General features: G+C 44.6%; 1 protein-coding gene across 4 annotated transcripts in view; it reads right to left on the bottom strand.

The window, feature by feature from the left end:
* LOC140386684 (NADPH--cytochrome P450 reductase-like) overlaps positions 1-16,925 on the bottom strand; it is a 122,294-nt gene that overhangs the window by 80,430 nt on the left and 24,939 nt on the right. For 3 of the 4 annotated variants that reach the window (XM_072469240.1, XM_072469239.1, XM_072469241.1), the window contains exon 2: positions 9,853-10,054. In XM_072469240.1, coding sequence (XP_072325341.1) covers positions 9,853-10,046 — 194 coding nt within the window. In that variant the 5' untranslated portion in view covers positions 10,047-10,054. Of the gene's footprint in view, positions 1-2,933; positions 3,096-9,852; positions 10,055-16,925 lie in introns of those variants that run through there. The other variant, XM_072469243.1, reaches the window with a different exon arrangement.

The following is a 16,925-nucleotide window of genomic DNA, read 5'->3' as shown; positions in this document are numbered from 1 at the left end:
TTCTCTCGTCACGGAGTGTGAGAATAATGTACCCGTGTGTACTAATCACGATGACTCATTCCCCACTACGTCCAACCTTGAACTCATGGCTCATGCAGCTGCAGTGAAGTGCTGAAATCAACGTAAAAAGCACTGATTAAGAGTTAAATAAGTTTGTCTCCACATGATGAAGAACACCACAGTTTTCTTTGGGAAAAAAAACAACGCAATATAAAGATGTCCAAATCTGCACCATTTGGGTGTGTGGCGAGAAAAGGGAAGTGATGGAAAAGCTCAAGAGAAAGCATTCAACCATACAAGTTCCTCTCAGAGCACCCTGGAGATTGAATCATTGTATTCCAATAAAATTGTAATTCAAGACTTAAGAACATAATTCTTTGCTTCAGAATAAAAATGTAGGAAATATAAAATCAAACATATTTACAGGAGGTGCTGCCACTGTTGCGCATTAGAGGCAGTTAAGGAGTCAGTCTAGCCTGCGACGCTCACATCATGTATAATATATATATTGTTCCATCAGGGTCACTCATCTCCTGCCCTCGTAACAGCCTTGGTTCAAACATGGACAGAAGAGCTGAATTCCAGAGGGGAGGAGAGAGTGTCCTTGACATCACAGCAGCATTTGATCACGTATGGCATTAAGGAGCCCTAGCTAAACTGGAGTCAATGGGAATCAGGGGGGAAACTCTCCATTGGCTGGAGTCATAGTTGGCACAAAGGAAGGTGGTTGCGGTGGTTGGAGGTCAATCATCTCAGCTCTAGGACATCACTGCAGGAATTCCTCAGGGTGTCCTGGGACCAACCATCTTCAGCTGCTTCATCAATGACCTCCCTTCCATCATAAGGTCAGAAGTGGGGATGTTTGCAGATGACTGCACAATGTTCAGCACCACTCGCGACTTCTCAGATAATACAGCAAAACCTGGAGCAAAATATCCAGGCTTGCGCTGACAAGTGGCAAGTTACATTGGCGCCACACAAGTGCCAGGCAATGACCACCTCCTACAAAAGAGGAAGTAGCCACCGCCCCTTGACATCCAATGGCATTACCATCACGGAATCCCCCACAATCAACATTTTGTGGGTTACCATTGATCAGAAACTGAACAGGACTAGCCATATTAATACTGTGGCTACCAGGGTAGGTCAAAGGCTCGGAATTCTACGGTGAGTAACTCACCTCCTAACGCCCCCAAAGCCTGTCCACCATCTACAAGGCACAAGTCAGGAGTGTAATGGAATACTCTCCACTTGCCTGGATGAGTGCAACTCCAACAACATTCAAGAAGCTCGACACCATCCAGGACAAAGCAGCCCGCTTGATTGCTCCCCCTTCCACAAACATTCAAACCCTCCACCACCAATGAACAGTGGCAGCCTTGTGTACCATCCACAAGATTCACTGCATAAGGTTCCTTAGATAGCACCTTCCAAACCCACGACCACTACATCTAGAAGGACAAGAGCAGCAGATACCTGGGAACCCCACCACCTGGAGGTTCCCCCCAAGTCACTCACCACCCTGACTTGGAAATATATTGCTGTTCCTTCCTTGTCGCAGGGGCAACATCCAGAGAGAGACAGATAGAGACACACACACACACATGTCTGAGAGAGAGAGAGAGAGAGAGAGAGAGAGAGAGAGAGATAATAAATGCAGATTCTGCAGTTTTGACTGTGATCAACTTCATACTGGCTTGTCCCTCATATGCACGTCAGAATAATCAACCCACTTCAGGAATGCGATTCTATGTCACAGCTTTCTCTGCAATGATCAGTTGTATTTTGCACATGCGCCACTGTTCAAGATCTTGCGCCTGAAACTTTGCACTTTGAAATCTTATAGGAATCTTATAGGGTCAACTGCAATGTGAAAATCCCACTGCTAGCAGAGTGCTAAACCTTTCATGGTCAAACCCAAAGGGCAGCTTCTGGTTGGAAGTTGGCAAACATCACACTGTCTGGAGACAGAGAGCAAAACTACCTTATTAGGTGCACCAAGCAAGTACATCTCAGATATTGAAACAGTCAGTGCCCACAAACAGCAAGAGCTGGACAACATTTGGGCTTGGGCTAAGTGGCACACAACATTCGTGCCCCACATGTTGGAGATGGTTCTTGACTGCCACAAGACAGAATCTAAATAATCTCCCCTTGACATTCAATAATATTACCATCGCTGAATTCTCCACCATCACCACCCTGAGGGGGTTACTACTGACCAGAACCTTAACTGGACCACTTACATAAATACTGCGACTACAAGGGCAGGTCAGACGTTGGGCAGTAACCTACCTCTCGACTCTCCAAACCCTGTTCACCATCTACAAGGCACAAGCTGGTAGTGATGGAATACTCCCTATTCACCGAGATGTGTGCAGCTCAAACAACAATCAAGAAGCTCGGCACTATCCAGAACAAAGCAGTCCCCTTGATTGGCACCCCATCCACCATCTTAAAACATGCACTCCCTCCATCACTGACGCAGAGTTGCAGCAGTGCGTACCATATACAAGGTGCGCTATAATAACTCATTAAGCCTCCTTTGACAACACCTTCCAAACCCATTACCTCTACCATCTCGAAGGGAAAGGACAGCGGGAACATGGGAATATCACCAAGTTCCCCTCCAAGCCACACACCATCCTGACTTGGAACTATCAACCATTCCTTCACTGTCGCTGAGTCCAAAGGCCTGGAGTCACTTCCCTAGCAGCACCGTGGATGTACCTACACATCAAGGACTGCAGTAGCTCAAGAAGACGACTCACACTCACTTAGAGATGGAATTAGGGATGGGCTCCAATGCTCACATTCCATGAACGAATGAAACAAAACTCAATTTGAACATTCACTACACTAGCGCACAGTCAACACAAAGCAGCAAATTATTACAGCGGTGCTATCTTTAGCATGAATTAGAAAACACCAACCTGCTTGGATCTGCTTCCTGCTGCCGAACAGAGAATATGCAGCCCATAGTTCCAGTTACAGGTTTCTCAGCCTATCACGCAAGTTACGGTCTGGGCAGAACACCCCAGTATATATGCCAAGCTTTTCCGCTATTCCGATGTTACAGACCACTCATCCTAGCGGAATCAAGATCCTTGAATACAACAGTGAGAACCTCCAACTCCCCAATGGAATCCCTCATGTCAGCCGAACTGATTCGTGATCCATATTTGCAGGGATACTGCACGCCTGCCAAGATCCACTGACACTCGAGTGGCTGCATTAACAAATAATTAAATTCTAGTCGCTGGCAGCCCTGTCCATCGATGTAGAAATCTTTTTGCAATATGCCCTGCTTCTGCACTTGTGTCTCCCATAGCAACAGCCACATCACATCCAATGACTTCCCGAGGAAAATAACTGAGCTGAAAGGCAGCTGTTTCAGAATTGAACAGTGGAGGCCTGCTGCTATGGTTACCTCTAATCCATCATAAAAGATTCCCACTCATGACATCTCTCCCATTCTTTTCACTGCCCCAACGAATGATGCATCACATCAGACGATCACAGAAAACAAAAATGTCAGGCGACAATCACACTTGAATCTAAGTACTCCACTGCCCTGGCTAACCTATGTGCAAAAATTTTAAAAGGGGGTTGTTTCTCTGGGACTTATTTTACAAATGGTCCTTGCTGAGCTAATTGTACAATGATACGTGTTTTCAAAGGACGTACATACGTTCTGGTCATCTCAATCGCATGTGAACAGCAGCTTTCCCCTCCTCCTACCATGATCACTTTATATAATAATCGCTTATTGTCACAAGTAGGCTTCAATGAAGTTACTGTGAAAAGCCCCTAGTCGCCACATTCCGGCGCCTGTTCGGGGACTGAACTTAAACCAGACTGCGCTAACAAAGATCCATGATAATCTGGAGGCAAATTGCAAGCGACTTGTTTTCATCCCGAGTGGGCGGGGCAGCACTGCAATGGAGGAATTTGAACAAGAAACCGCATCGGAGCCTTTAGCTTAAACTTCTACATTTACCAAAAGGTTCAAGTTGCCTCCGCCACAAGGTAATTCCCTCGTCCAGGACGTGCTCGGGAAGAGGGATCCTGGCACAGCAATGCCGTGAGGCGTTTGTGTCAATGAGCAACATCGTCTGGTGGAATGAACAGCTCAATGGATTCGACACACGTCTTTCATCATCAAGATCCAAACCAGTCAGTTGCAATGTAAGCCGGCTAGTCTTTGGAGATCCAGTGTGAAAATATATTTGGATAGTCTCGACCAGCATGGAGGGGATATGGATTAATATCATCAGTCTGGCTCCAGGAAAATAGGAGCAGCAGTAGCCATTCAAAACTCAAACCTCTGCTCAATAATTCAATTGAAACCGTGTCAGATCTTTACCTCAACACCATTTACCCAACATAGCTCCATATCCCTTGGTATCACCACCCAACAAAAATCTATCATCCAGTCCTAAAAGTTTCCAGAATCCACAGCCTTTAGCAGGAAATAATTCCAGATTTCCACTACCAGTGTTTGTGGGGGGGGGTAGGGAGGAGATGGGCCTCCTCTTCAGCAAAATGCTGTGGCTGCTGGAAATCTGAAACAAAGGCAGAAAATGCTGCAAATACTCAGCAGCTCTGGCAATATCTGAGGAGAGAGAAAGAGGTCATTTCAGGTCAATACCCTTCAATAAGAGTATTCCAGTGTTTCCTGACTTTATTTTCACTGAAATGGTCCTCAGCCATTTCCTTGTTCCCCGTTATGAATTCCGCTGTTTCTGACTGTAGGAGGCCTACATTAGTTTTCAATCAATCTTCTTTTTACATACCTACAGAAACTTTTACAGTCAGTTTTTATGTTCCCTGCTAGCTTACTTTCACATTGTATTCCCTTTCTTAATCAACCCCTTGGTCTACCTTCGCTGAATTTTAAACTGTTCCCAATTATCAGGTCTATTGCTTTTTCTAGCTAATTTGTATGCCTCCTCTTTGAATCTGATACTATCTCTAATTTCCTTTAGAAGCGCCAAATAGTTAACCCCCAGAACCCAAAGATGTGCAGGTGAGGTGGATTGGCCACACTAAATTGCCCCTTAATTGGAAAAAATTAATTGGGTACTCTTAAATCTTTTTTAAAAAGCACCAACTAGGAATAAACAACTTTATTTAATAAACAAGAGAAAGAAAAATTTTCTCCCAGAGGTTCAGGAGTCTTTGGAACTCCCTTCCTCAAAAGGTGGCGGAAACAGTTTTTGAATATTTCTAAGGCAGATTTAGACAAATTCTTGATAAGCAAGGGGTGGGAATGTGGATTTGAGGTTACAAATCAGATCACGCATGATCTTATTGAATGGCAGAGGATGCTTGAGGGGCCGAGTCATCTAATTCTGCTCCAAATTTCTACGTTGCCTCAGAGGGGATGAAACAAAGGTTCTCAAGATTGATTTCAAGGATGAGGGGACTGTCCCGAGGACAGTGGGATGGGCCTAAACTCCTAAGGAGTTGAAAAAAATGAGAAGTGATCTCATTGAGACATTGGATTTCATTTGTCACATGTACCGAGGTACAGTGAAAAGTATTGTTCTGCGTACAGTCCAGACAGATCATTCCATACATGAAAAAACAAAGGACATACATAAATACACAATGTAAATACATTGACACAGGCATCAGGTGAGGATACGCTGCAGTACTGCTCAGCAGAGAAGATGTGAGAAGAGATCAATTCAGTCCATAACAGGGTCATTCAGGAGGCTGGTAACAGCAGGAAGAAGCGGTTTTTGAATCCGTTAGTTTGTGTTCTCAGACTTTTGTATCTCGTTCCCGGTGGGAGGGAGGATAACCCGGGTGGGAGGGGTCTTTGATTATTGTGAGATTATTGAGAGAGGAGTGGACAAAGGTAGATGCTGGAAGGACTTTTCCACTGGCTGGTGAGTTTCTAACTGTGGGTCCCAGTCTCAGGAAAAGGGGTCGACCATTTTGGAGACACATATCTTAAGATTCCAATGATTTTGAGCCATATCCTCTTGCCTCTCATCAAGTGGAGGGCTCCACGTTTCCTTCCCAGGACTGGATAATATCACTGTCCCAGTGCTGCCAGATCCTAACATTCATTTAAATCTTGCCAGATACCCATTCCCATACATCACAAAGGCAGCCAGGCCCCAGTTAACTTGAAATATTGCTAAAGAGCTTAACCCCTCCTGGGTCTGAGCCTCTTAGCTCTGTATTAACTTGCCTATCGGGCTGCTATCCTATTGCATACAAACATTAAGCTGAAAGATAACAATGGAGTGCAGCAATAATGAAACTTAGAAACACCAGAAGATGTTCAAACAAGTGTCCCGTCCAGAAGACAGGAGGAAAATATACATCAACCTGGCTACTTTGTAAAATTATTTTATTTTATAATAATTATAAAAAATGGACAAAGGGAAGTACCAAGGTGCTGGTTTGTTTGTGCCAGGGTCAGTCCCTTAAGGGGTGGAGGAAAGGCTGGGGGGGGGGCGGCTCAAGCACCCTTGAGGCAAATGAGGTGCAGTGGGTGGGGGGGGGTTGGGTCCGGAGGCTGTGGCAGGGATGGAAAGATAGGGGCGCCATTTTTACTCATGCAGGAAAATGAACTAAGTGCAGCCTCGGCGGGGCATTCCTCGCTGAGGCCAAAAAAAAAACAGCGAAGAGCCATAAATGGTGGCATCGTTCTCAGTGCCTGCAACTCCCTGCTAAACGGGTGATGGAGAGTATGGAGGCGATGCAGGTAAGGAAGACACTGGGAAGGATGAGTTCCCGTGGGGTTTTAAGTTTGGGGGGGACCAGGGGTCACTGTTGGTGAGGGCATACAACGAGGCTAGGGCGAAGGGGGAGCTCCCCCCTACACGATCACAAGGCATCCATCTCTGAGATCGAAAAAGGAAAGGGACCAGAAGCAGTGTGGGTCGTACCACCCAATATCGCTATTGAATGTAGACGCCTAGTTTCTGGTGAAGGGGTTGGCTTCGACAATTAAGGGCTGCGTTCCGGGGGTGATAGGTGAGGACCAAACGGGGTTCATGTAAGGGAGACAGCTGTTGACGAATGCGAGGGGGCTGCTCAATGTAGTTATGGTGCCTCTGGAGAGGCAGGTGTGAAGATGGTAGTGGCGATGGACGTGGAGAAAGCTTTTGAGTGGGTGGGGTGGGAATATTTGTGGGAGGTGCTGGGGCGGTCCGGCTTCAGACAGGGATTTGTGGACTGGGTCCGGTTACTGTACAAGACAGCCGTCACAAGTATGCAGACGAACCGGGTGAGTTCGGGATATTTTGGGCTGCATCGGGGGCACGGCAGGAGTGCCTGTTCTCCCTGTTGCTCTTTGCCTTGGCAATAGAGCCACTGGCATCAAGCACAGGGTTTCACTATATGCGTAAAACCTGTTGTTATGTATTTCAGACCCATTAGGTGGCATTGGGGGCATTATGGGGATTTTGGAAAACTTTGGCTGGCTCTCTGGGTACAAATTAAACATGGGAAAGAGCGAGGTATTCCCGATTGAGGCCAGAGGGCACGCGTGAAGGTTAGGAGAGCTGCTGTTTAACCCAATGGGGCCGAGTTTTAGATACCTGGGCATTCAGATACACCGGGTCTGATGCAGTTGCAAAGTTGAATTTGACTCGGCTGGTGGAGCAGATGAAGGGGGACTTCAAGAGGATGTGCTACCATTGTTGCTGGCGTGACGGGTGCAGACAGTAAAGATGACGGTGCTGCCAAAGTTCCTGTTCGTATTTCTGTACCTCCCAATCTTTGTCCCGAGGTCGTTCTTTAAAAAAAGGTTAATGTGCTGATCTCTGGGTTTGTTTGGGCAGGGAAGACGCTGCAGGTCAAGAGGGCTTTTTTGGAGCAGGGGAGAGAGTGAGAGGGCTGGCATGGCCGAATATAATGAACTACTCCTCAGTGGCGAACATCACCATGATTAGGAAATGGGTAGTGGGGGTGGGGGCGGCTTCTAGTAGGGAAACGAGCTTAAGAGCATTGTTAACAGCCCCTCTGCCGTTCTCACAGGTCAGGCACTCCTTGAGCCCAGTGGTGGTGTTGTCCTCGAGGATATGGGCAGTGGAGGCAGCATTTGGGACTGGAGAGTGCCTCTGTGTGGGCACCAATTTGTGACAACCATAGGTTTGTACCGGGGCTGGGGGCTACATTCGGTTTCAGGGAGTGGAGGCAGGCAGGGATTCAGCGATTCAGCGACCTGTTTCTAGTGGGCAGTTTCCACAAAATTGGAGAATCTGAAGGAAGAGTATGAGCTGCCCAGGGGGAATGGTTTCAGGTACCTGCAGGCGTGGCAATTTGTGAAGAGAGGTGGCGTCTTTTCCTGGGTCACCGCCCTTGGTGCTGCCGAAGGAGGAGGTAGGAGAAGGTGTCTGATGTCTACAAGGAGCTGATGTATTGGGAGGGGGCCCCGGCAGGGGATATAAAGCATAAGTGGGAGGAGTAGCTGGGAGGGGTGGTGAAGACCGGGACGTGGGCTCAGGCCCTACGGAGGATGAATGCGTCCTTGTCATTCAGTTTAAAGTAATTCATAGGGCACATATGACGGTAACGCGGATGAGCAGATTTTTTGAGGGGGTGGAGGATAGGTGTGGGTGGTGCGCAGGGAGGCTCGCGAATCATGTCCACATGTTCTGGGCATGTCCGAAGCTAAAGGGGTTCTGGCAGAGGTTCGCGGACCAAGGTGCTGAGGGTGAAGGTGACCCCGAGTCCAGGGATAGCGATATTCAGAGTGCTGGAAGACCCAGGAGTCCAGGGGGTGCGAGAGGGGGATGTCTTGGTCTTTGCGTCTGTTAGCCCAGAGATGGATCTTACTTGGATGGAGGGACTAAGCTTCCGAAAGTGGGGGTGTGGGTCAGCGGCTTGGCAGAATTCCCGAGGCTGGAGAAAGTCAAGTCCTGAGGGGGTCGGTTGATGGGTTCGCTTGGAGGTGCAAGCCGTTTATTGACTTCTTTAAGGAGGATGGAGGAGTCAGCAAAACAAAAAAGAGGGGGAGAAAAAAGAGTGGGTATTGGTTATTTATAATGTTGTAGAATTCTGCTTCAGTTTGTTTTTATGAAAATGCCTGAATAAAATACTTAAAGAAAGGAGAGAAAGTACAACAAAAATGTGTAGTTTATAGTGTCTTTAATGTAGTAAAATGTCCATAAGGCACTTCACAGGATTGTTATGTCACAAAATTTGACATCAAGCAACACAAGGAGATATAGGACCGATGGTCAAATGCTTGGTCAAAGAGGTTTAAGTGGTACCTTAAATGGAGAGGGAATCACAGTGCTTGATGTCTGAGCAGTTGAAGGCACAGTCACCAAGAGTAGAGCAATTAAATTTGACAATGTGCAAGAGGGCAGAATTGGAGGAGCAAAGATGAGTTGTAGGGCTGGAGGAGACTGCAGAGATATGGAGGGACGAGGGAAGAGGCCATGGAAGGATTTGAAAACAAGAAGAGAATTTTGAGACTGAAGTATGGCTCAACTGGGAGCTAATGTAGGTCAGCAAGGACAGGGCAAAATGAGATTTACTGTCAGTTCAGCAGTGTTTCAGAGTAGGTCAAATTTATGGAGGTTGAAAGATGGGAGTTTGGCCACAAATACTTTGGAATAATCAAGTCTGGAAGTAACAAAGGGAGAGACAAAGTCAGGATATGTTAAGGAGTTTGAATACGACAGTCTCGGTGATGGAGCGGATCCGCGCGATCAAATTTGGCATTGAGTTGTAAAAAATAAATCTGGGTCGAGTTCCAGATAGCTGTCATGGACAGGAAGAAAATAAACTACAAAGCTACATTATTTTTGTGGAGTTCTCCGAAAGACGTCAATGAGTTCCTGCAAAATACTGTCCAGGCATTCTTGTTTAAACACTTACTGTGGCTGGAGTGTTTTGTAGTCTGGGATTTCCACCTTTTTCTTTCTGAAGACAAACCAATAAATTGCAAACCCAGCAATAAGGGAGAATAGAAAGATGTCCAGCGTACTAAAGAACGATTCTTCCACCACCAGAGAAGACTCGGCAGCACTGTCTGCTGTTGATGTCCCAGACTCCACTTCAGAAGAATCCATGATTGAAGCTGCCAAAACAAGGGGAAAAAAAGGTCACTTTTGGGAAAAGCCGATTTCTGCTTTTAAATTTTCCCCAACAAACTTCCTTTTCCAAAACGGTCTTCATTGGCAAAAGACTTGTGCCACATAACATTAGAAGAGACAAAATCCGGATGTCTCATTCAGTGAGATATGGGGGCAGGGGAAGGATTGAATACAATACTTCCATTTGTCAGGGAGACCAAAAACTAGGAATTATTAATACAAGATAAATATGAAATTCAGGAGAAAATTCTTCACCCAAACAGTGGTTAGATTGTGGAACCTGCTAGACGAGTAGAGGCCCAGGCGAACAGGACAGAAGGGGCTGCTGGATAAGCATGAGGAAGAAAGGAGCAGAAAGAAATGCTGTCTTTCATCACTATATTTGATTTTGAGAATCGAAGAGGTGAAACTACAAGGATTACATTGATACCAAACCAGAGATCAATGAATCTCAGACTCCTGCTGCGAGGTTGGCAGAGTTGGGCAATGAACCCATGCCACAATTAAAAACAGGTTTATTCATAAACAGCTTGGCAATGTCATTAGGGAATTGTCCTTTCACTTAAACTCAAAGCCATTACAAAAAAGCTCAACCATAAATAATTGTTTCCAGGGTGGCACAGGGGTTAGCACAGCTGCCCCACGGCACTGAGGGCCCGGGTTTGATTCTGGCCCCGCGTCACTGACAGTGTGAAGTTTGCACACTCTTCCCGTGCCTGCATGGGCCTCACCCCCAAAACCCCAAAGATGTGCGAGATGGTGGCAAGGTTTTTTTTTAATGCCTTCAATACAAGGACAAAATTTAGACACCGCATTTTGGCATGAAAAGGCAAAACAATACCACTTGAATTCCCCATATAATGCTGTCAAATCTTGAATGCCAAGGACACTGGTTTGGAAACAGCTTTGCACTTTTATATCAGAGGTTGCAGCATATTTGGAGTAATGCACTGCACTGCTGCTAACTCAAATCCTACTCAGAACACAGATACACAAGCAGAGACCTGGCAAGCAGGGCAGGGTCTTCCATTCATAACAAACCTTTCATAACCTCAGTACAGCCCAAAGTGCTTCACAGCCAACAGAGTATTTTTGTTGAATGAACTATGAGAAACATGACAATAGTTTCTGCACAGTATTTTTCTTTCTTTTTAATTCCCCTTATGGATCTTTCACGTCTACCTGAAAAAGCAGACGGGGCCTCGCTTGAACGCCTCATCGGAATGGGGAATGGGCGCACCTCTGACAGTGCAGCTCTCCCCCTCACTGAAGTGCGAACCTAGATTATGTACTTCATCGCTGGAGTGGGGTTTGATCAGAGTGAGCTAACCTACTGAGACACAGCTGACAGGCTGTGAAATAAAACTCTGACCTGCGGAGGTATCAAGCTTAAAAAGAGCGGCAGTTCTATAAAAACCAAAAACAGCAGCTCAGCTGGAGTGTGCTCTGTAGTAAACCATTACGAGATTGTGATATTGGGATTACTTTACATAGTTATCAACATACCTCAGGATGTCAGTTATCTGGAGCTGGTATGTAAAATCAGAAGGGCCAGCGTGGACAACGCATGCACGTTATGTTTAGGCTAAACTCTTACACTGATCACCCAGGGAGCTTTCAAACATAAATGTTGTGTCTGCAATGTAGTTTGTCTGCTTTGTTCTTTACAGCAATCCCTCCTACTTCCACAAGAATAAGCTATCGTCCTTCAGGGTGGGAAGGCTGCAACTGCTGCTGACGTAGCTCGGTATAGAGTAACAGAAGGCGGAATTGAACCTCCACTTGTTTGCCCTCTTCTGCATTTCTTCAAGAATATATCGCTGAGTCATTGCCTGATGGGCAGTTTTACTGACTAACAAAATTCAGCTGCCCAAAGCATTCAGATCTCAGATTTGGATGCATGCCCACAAAGTCTGAACATTACCCTGCAGATGCAGATTAATTCAACAATTCTATTTAATTGTTATGGGACACTGTCTGGAAATATTGAACAGTTGTCTTTCCGCTCCCCTCCCTAGTGGGACTCGTGTCACGGTGAGCTGAAGGAAACTCAAATAGCTTCATCACAGAGAAGGACAAATTCAACAGTAATAAATCAAACAAGAGTATCTACTCCACAGGAACTGAACAGAGACAAAGCTGATCCAACTCTGAAGGACATAAAAGATTTAATCGCTACACACTATTTAAATACATTCTAAGACACACAAGGACAGAGGGGGTACACAGCCATGTGCAATGCCAGATACCTTGTTTACAATCACCAAGAATAGTCTGAAATTGGAGAACTGAAACAGCTGACACAAAATTTGAGAAAATAGGAACAGAATTCAGCTCCCGAGCCTGTTCTTCCATTCTATTAGATCACGGCTGATCATAATCTCAATTCCAATCACATTTAGAAGGGCAAACTCCACAACTGTAATGGTCCTTTTGCTATTAATAGTTCATTAATAATGCCAGTGACAGCATTTAAGTTATTGGTCATTAAAAACTAATTTGCTCACAAGATTCATTAACGGAGACCACATACACCAAAAATATAATCCAGAATGATTCAACAGCATTTTTCCTCAGATCTAAACTTCTATGCCTCTATACCACTGGGGACAATGATTTTGTCGATAAAGGATTCACTATGCCTAGTGCCGTTTTATTTCTTTGCTACCACATCTCCTCCTTTCCCATTTCCATTTGGAGGAAACGATTCATGCTTTGGTCAAGTATCGTAGATGTAAAAGGCCTTTCGAATACCTTAGAAAGTGCCCAACATTCATGCTAGGGATGGTAGTCAAGTGGTTACGAGTTGCTGGATTGCTAGTCCAGTACCACACAAAATGGCATACCACAAAATTAACTCTGTTGGCAGTGGCAGTAACCGTAGGAAACAGGTTGAAGATAATTGACAAATGAATGAGTAGCGAGATGAATTTAAAAAATATATATACTAATGTGGCGAGTTAGGATGATCTGGAATTTTGAATTCCTCTCTGGACACAGGGGAGGTGCCAGAGGATTGGAGGACAGCTAACGTGGTTCCACTTTTCAAGAAGGGTGGTAGAGATAAACTAGGAAATTACAGACCAGTTGAGTCTCACATCAGTGGTATGGAAACATTTGCAGAAAATTCTAAAGACAGAATGAATCTTCTCTCTAAAAGGCAAGGTTTGATCAGGACAGTCAGCATGGCTTTGTCAATGGGGGGTCATGCCTAACAAATTTGATTGAATTTTTTGATGAGGTGATCAGGTGTGTAGATGAGAGTCGTGCAGTTGATGTAGTTCATTTGGATTTCAGAAAAGCCTTTGGCAAGGCCCCACATGGGAGACTGACGAAGGTAAAAGGACATGGGATCCAAGATAACTTGGCAAATTGGATCAGAATTTGGATTAGTGGCAGAGGGCTGGTGTCCAGCGGTGTACCACAGGGATCATTGCTAGGTCCCTTATTGTTCGGGATATGCGCAAACGATATAGATGAGATTGCGGGGGGCTTGCAATGATGACACAAAGATTGGCAGGGTGGTTAATAGTGAGGATGAAAGTCTTAGGTCGCAGAAAGATAGACAGCACTTTGGAAGGAGTAACATGACAAGGGAGTACTCAATGAATGGCAGGACACTAGGAATCACAGAGGAACAGAGGGACCTTGGGGTGCTTATCTACAGATCCCTGAAGACGGTAGGACAAGTTTATAGGGTAGTTAAGGCATACAGGACACTTGCCTTTATCAGTCATGGCATAGATTATAAGAGCAGGGAAGTTATGTTAGAGCCATACAAGACTTTGATTAGGCCACAGCTGGAGTACCATTTGCAGTTCTGGTCGCCTCACTATAGGAAGTATGTGATTGTACTGGAGACGATACGCATGAGATTCACTAGTATGTTGCCTGGGATGAAGCATTTGAGTTATGAAGAGAGGCTCAGGTTGTTTTCTTTAGAGTAGAGGAGGCTGAGAGGGGCCTGATTGAGATTAGGAGGGGTGTGGACAGGGTAGATAGAAAGAAACTGTTTCCCTTAGTTGAAGGGTCAATAACGAGGGGGCATAATTTTAAGGTGAGGGGCAGGAAGTTTAGAGGGGATTTGAGAAAAAATTTCACCCAGAGGTTGATGGGAGTTTGGGAACGTACTGCCTGGAAGAGTAGTAGAGAGTGGAAACCTCACAACCTTTAAAAGGTAAGTGAATGAGCACTTGAAATGTCATAAAATTCAAGGCTATGGACCAGGTGCTGGAAAGTGGGATTAGAGTACATTTAGTGTAAGTTTTGTCAGGGTAGGTTTGATGGGCCGAAGGGCCTATTCTGCGCAATATGATTGACTATCCAAATGGACAGCAGAACATAGTAACTCACAAAAGGGATCTTGATATGTACTTGAAAGAGAAATATCTGGAGGAGCATCATGAAAGAGCAAGGAGTGGGGCTAACTACATGGTTCTTTCAAAGTACTGGCACAGACATAATGGGCCAAATGGCCTCGTTCTATGCTATATCAAACAATTCATCTGGAAATCTGGTAAATTTATGGGCCAGCACCAGAAAAACAACCAGGAATACTGCTGTACTGCTGCAAATACCCAACTGGCTCACCAACATCCTTCAAGGAAAGGAAACCAGCCACTTGGTCTTGTCTACTTGTGACTCCAGTCCCATAGTACATGATTAATTCTTAATATCTTCAGGGCAACTAAGGATGGGCAACAAATACTTCATTTTGTGAGTGTCTCTACATCCCAAGAACGAATAATGAAGATCAAACGGCCTTGATGATTGCAGCTGTCCTATTTTAAGGGACTTGCAAGAACTGGTCAACTATTATAATGACCATTGGATTATGTTGGGAAAAATAGATATAAATAAAACAATTATAATAGTACTAAATCCCAGAACCAAGTTAATAGTCATATTATTTGTGTTACATAAATTTAGAGTACCCAATTATTTTTTATCCAATTAAAGGGCAGTCTAGCGTGGCCAATCCACCTAACCTGCACATTTTTTGGTTGTGGTGGTGAAACCCAGGCAGACACCGGGAGAATGTGCAAACTCCACACAGACAGTGACCCGGGGCCGGGATTCATACCCGGGTCCTCAGCGCCGTAGGCAGCAATGCCTATCACTGTGCCACCTTGCTGCCCCAAGCAGTCATATTAAATTAACTTGCCAAGTTGGTGAACTTGCCAAGATTTTTTTTAAATACCAACAGCCAGGATGATATTTCTTCATCTGGGCAAAGCTGGTCTAGTAAAAAAGTGGTAGGAGCTTGTGTTGGCAGGCCTGAAAGTTGGCTAAAGCACCATGGCTATTACACCTTCAACACAAGAAGAAAAAAAATTCCACGTCATTTATTTCTTTGCTGTTTTATGCGAGCTTATTGTGTAAATTGGTTTCTGCTTTTTCTACATTATAACAGTAGCTGGACTTCAGAAATGTGCTCCACTTGTTGCAAGATGCATTTGGACATCCCAATGCCATAAGAGGTGCTTTATAATCCTATACAGGCAATGCAAGCTGTGTGTTTAAAGCGGTTGACCAGTTGTTAGCCCGAATAGTTCCACATTTGACAGGCTTTAAATAATTACACTTCAAAATGATTCTGGGCTAAATGTAGTTCAAAATGTCACATGCAAGTTATTCATAATTTCCCAATTCGAACTGCACCAGCAATTTCAACACACGCCGGCATATTACTATGACACAGCACTTCATGTAGACTTTAGTCACCCAAATACGTTTTACACAAGATTAGAAAATGAACTGATTGTAGTATTTTATATTCCACTTCGTCATGATCTAATCTGCAGAAGTAATGATAATGAGCCTTGATTTTCCTTTTATTTTAAAGATTTCTCTTTAGAAAAAGTAAAAAATGAACCAGTTGCACAATCACTCTCTAGGCACATGGCTGCATGACGAAGGAATTTAGACACACGTTATCACAAGATACTAAACAAATTTGGCACGTGCAATCTTGGTGAATTTTTTTTTTTTTTTTAAATGAGCGGAAGGGTAAATTCTTCCAATGTTAAACTTTTTGCTCTCAGTGAAATATCTTTGGAAGGCAAAGGAATCTAGGGTAACCTAACCCAATTAGTGTTATATAGTGCATTTACCATTTAATAATAGTCTTTATTGTCACAAGTATGCTTACATTAACACTGCAATGAAGTTACTGTGAAAAGCCCCGAGTCGCCACTTTCCGGCGCCTGCTCGGGTACACAGAGGGAGAATTCAGAATGTCCAATTCACCTAACAGCAGGTCTTTCGGGACTTGTGGGAGAAAACCGGAGCACCTGGAGGAAACCCACGCAGGCACAGGGAGAACGTACAGACTCCGCACAGACAATGACAAGCCGGAAATCGAACCTGGGACCCTGGTGCTGTGAAGCAACAGTGCTAACCACTGTGCTACCGTGCCACCCACTATTTTAGATAGATCCAGGGTGTTTTTCAAACAGGCATGGAGAAAATGTGATGGGTCAAGAAGGGAATGATTAAGACGGGGGACCATAAACTTGGTCAAAAGGAGACGATTTAAAGAAAATAAAGAATTTATGAATTGAGGCAAGGCAAGAGGTTTTTTTTCAGGGCGTGGAAGGAATTTGTCAAAAGTATTCTTTATATAAAGTGCTATATTTAAATGTGAAAGCTTGATGTTGACACAGGTAAAGCTGATAAAGCCTTAAAATCTACTCAGTTAGTAAATGGCAGGTAATAAATGGCAGGCTTTTGACATAGGAAGAGAGGGCACAAAATACAATTCGACAAGATGAATGACAAAAGAATATTTTCCCAAACAATTTGATTTTCCATGGAATAATAATCCCACCATTGAATTGCATATACTAAACAAAA

This window comes from Scyliorhinus torazame, chromosome 12, assembly GCF_047496885.1.
Source record: "Scyliorhinus torazame isolate Kashiwa2021f chromosome 12, sScyTor2.1, whole genome shotgun sequence".
NCBI classification, from domain to species: domain Eukaryota; kingdom Metazoa; phylum Chordata; class Chondrichthyes; order Carcharhiniformes; family Scyliorhinidae; genus Scyliorhinus; species Scyliorhinus torazame.
Note: the sequence above shows the minus strand (reverse complement) of the source record. Positions and strands in the feature narration are given on the sequence as shown.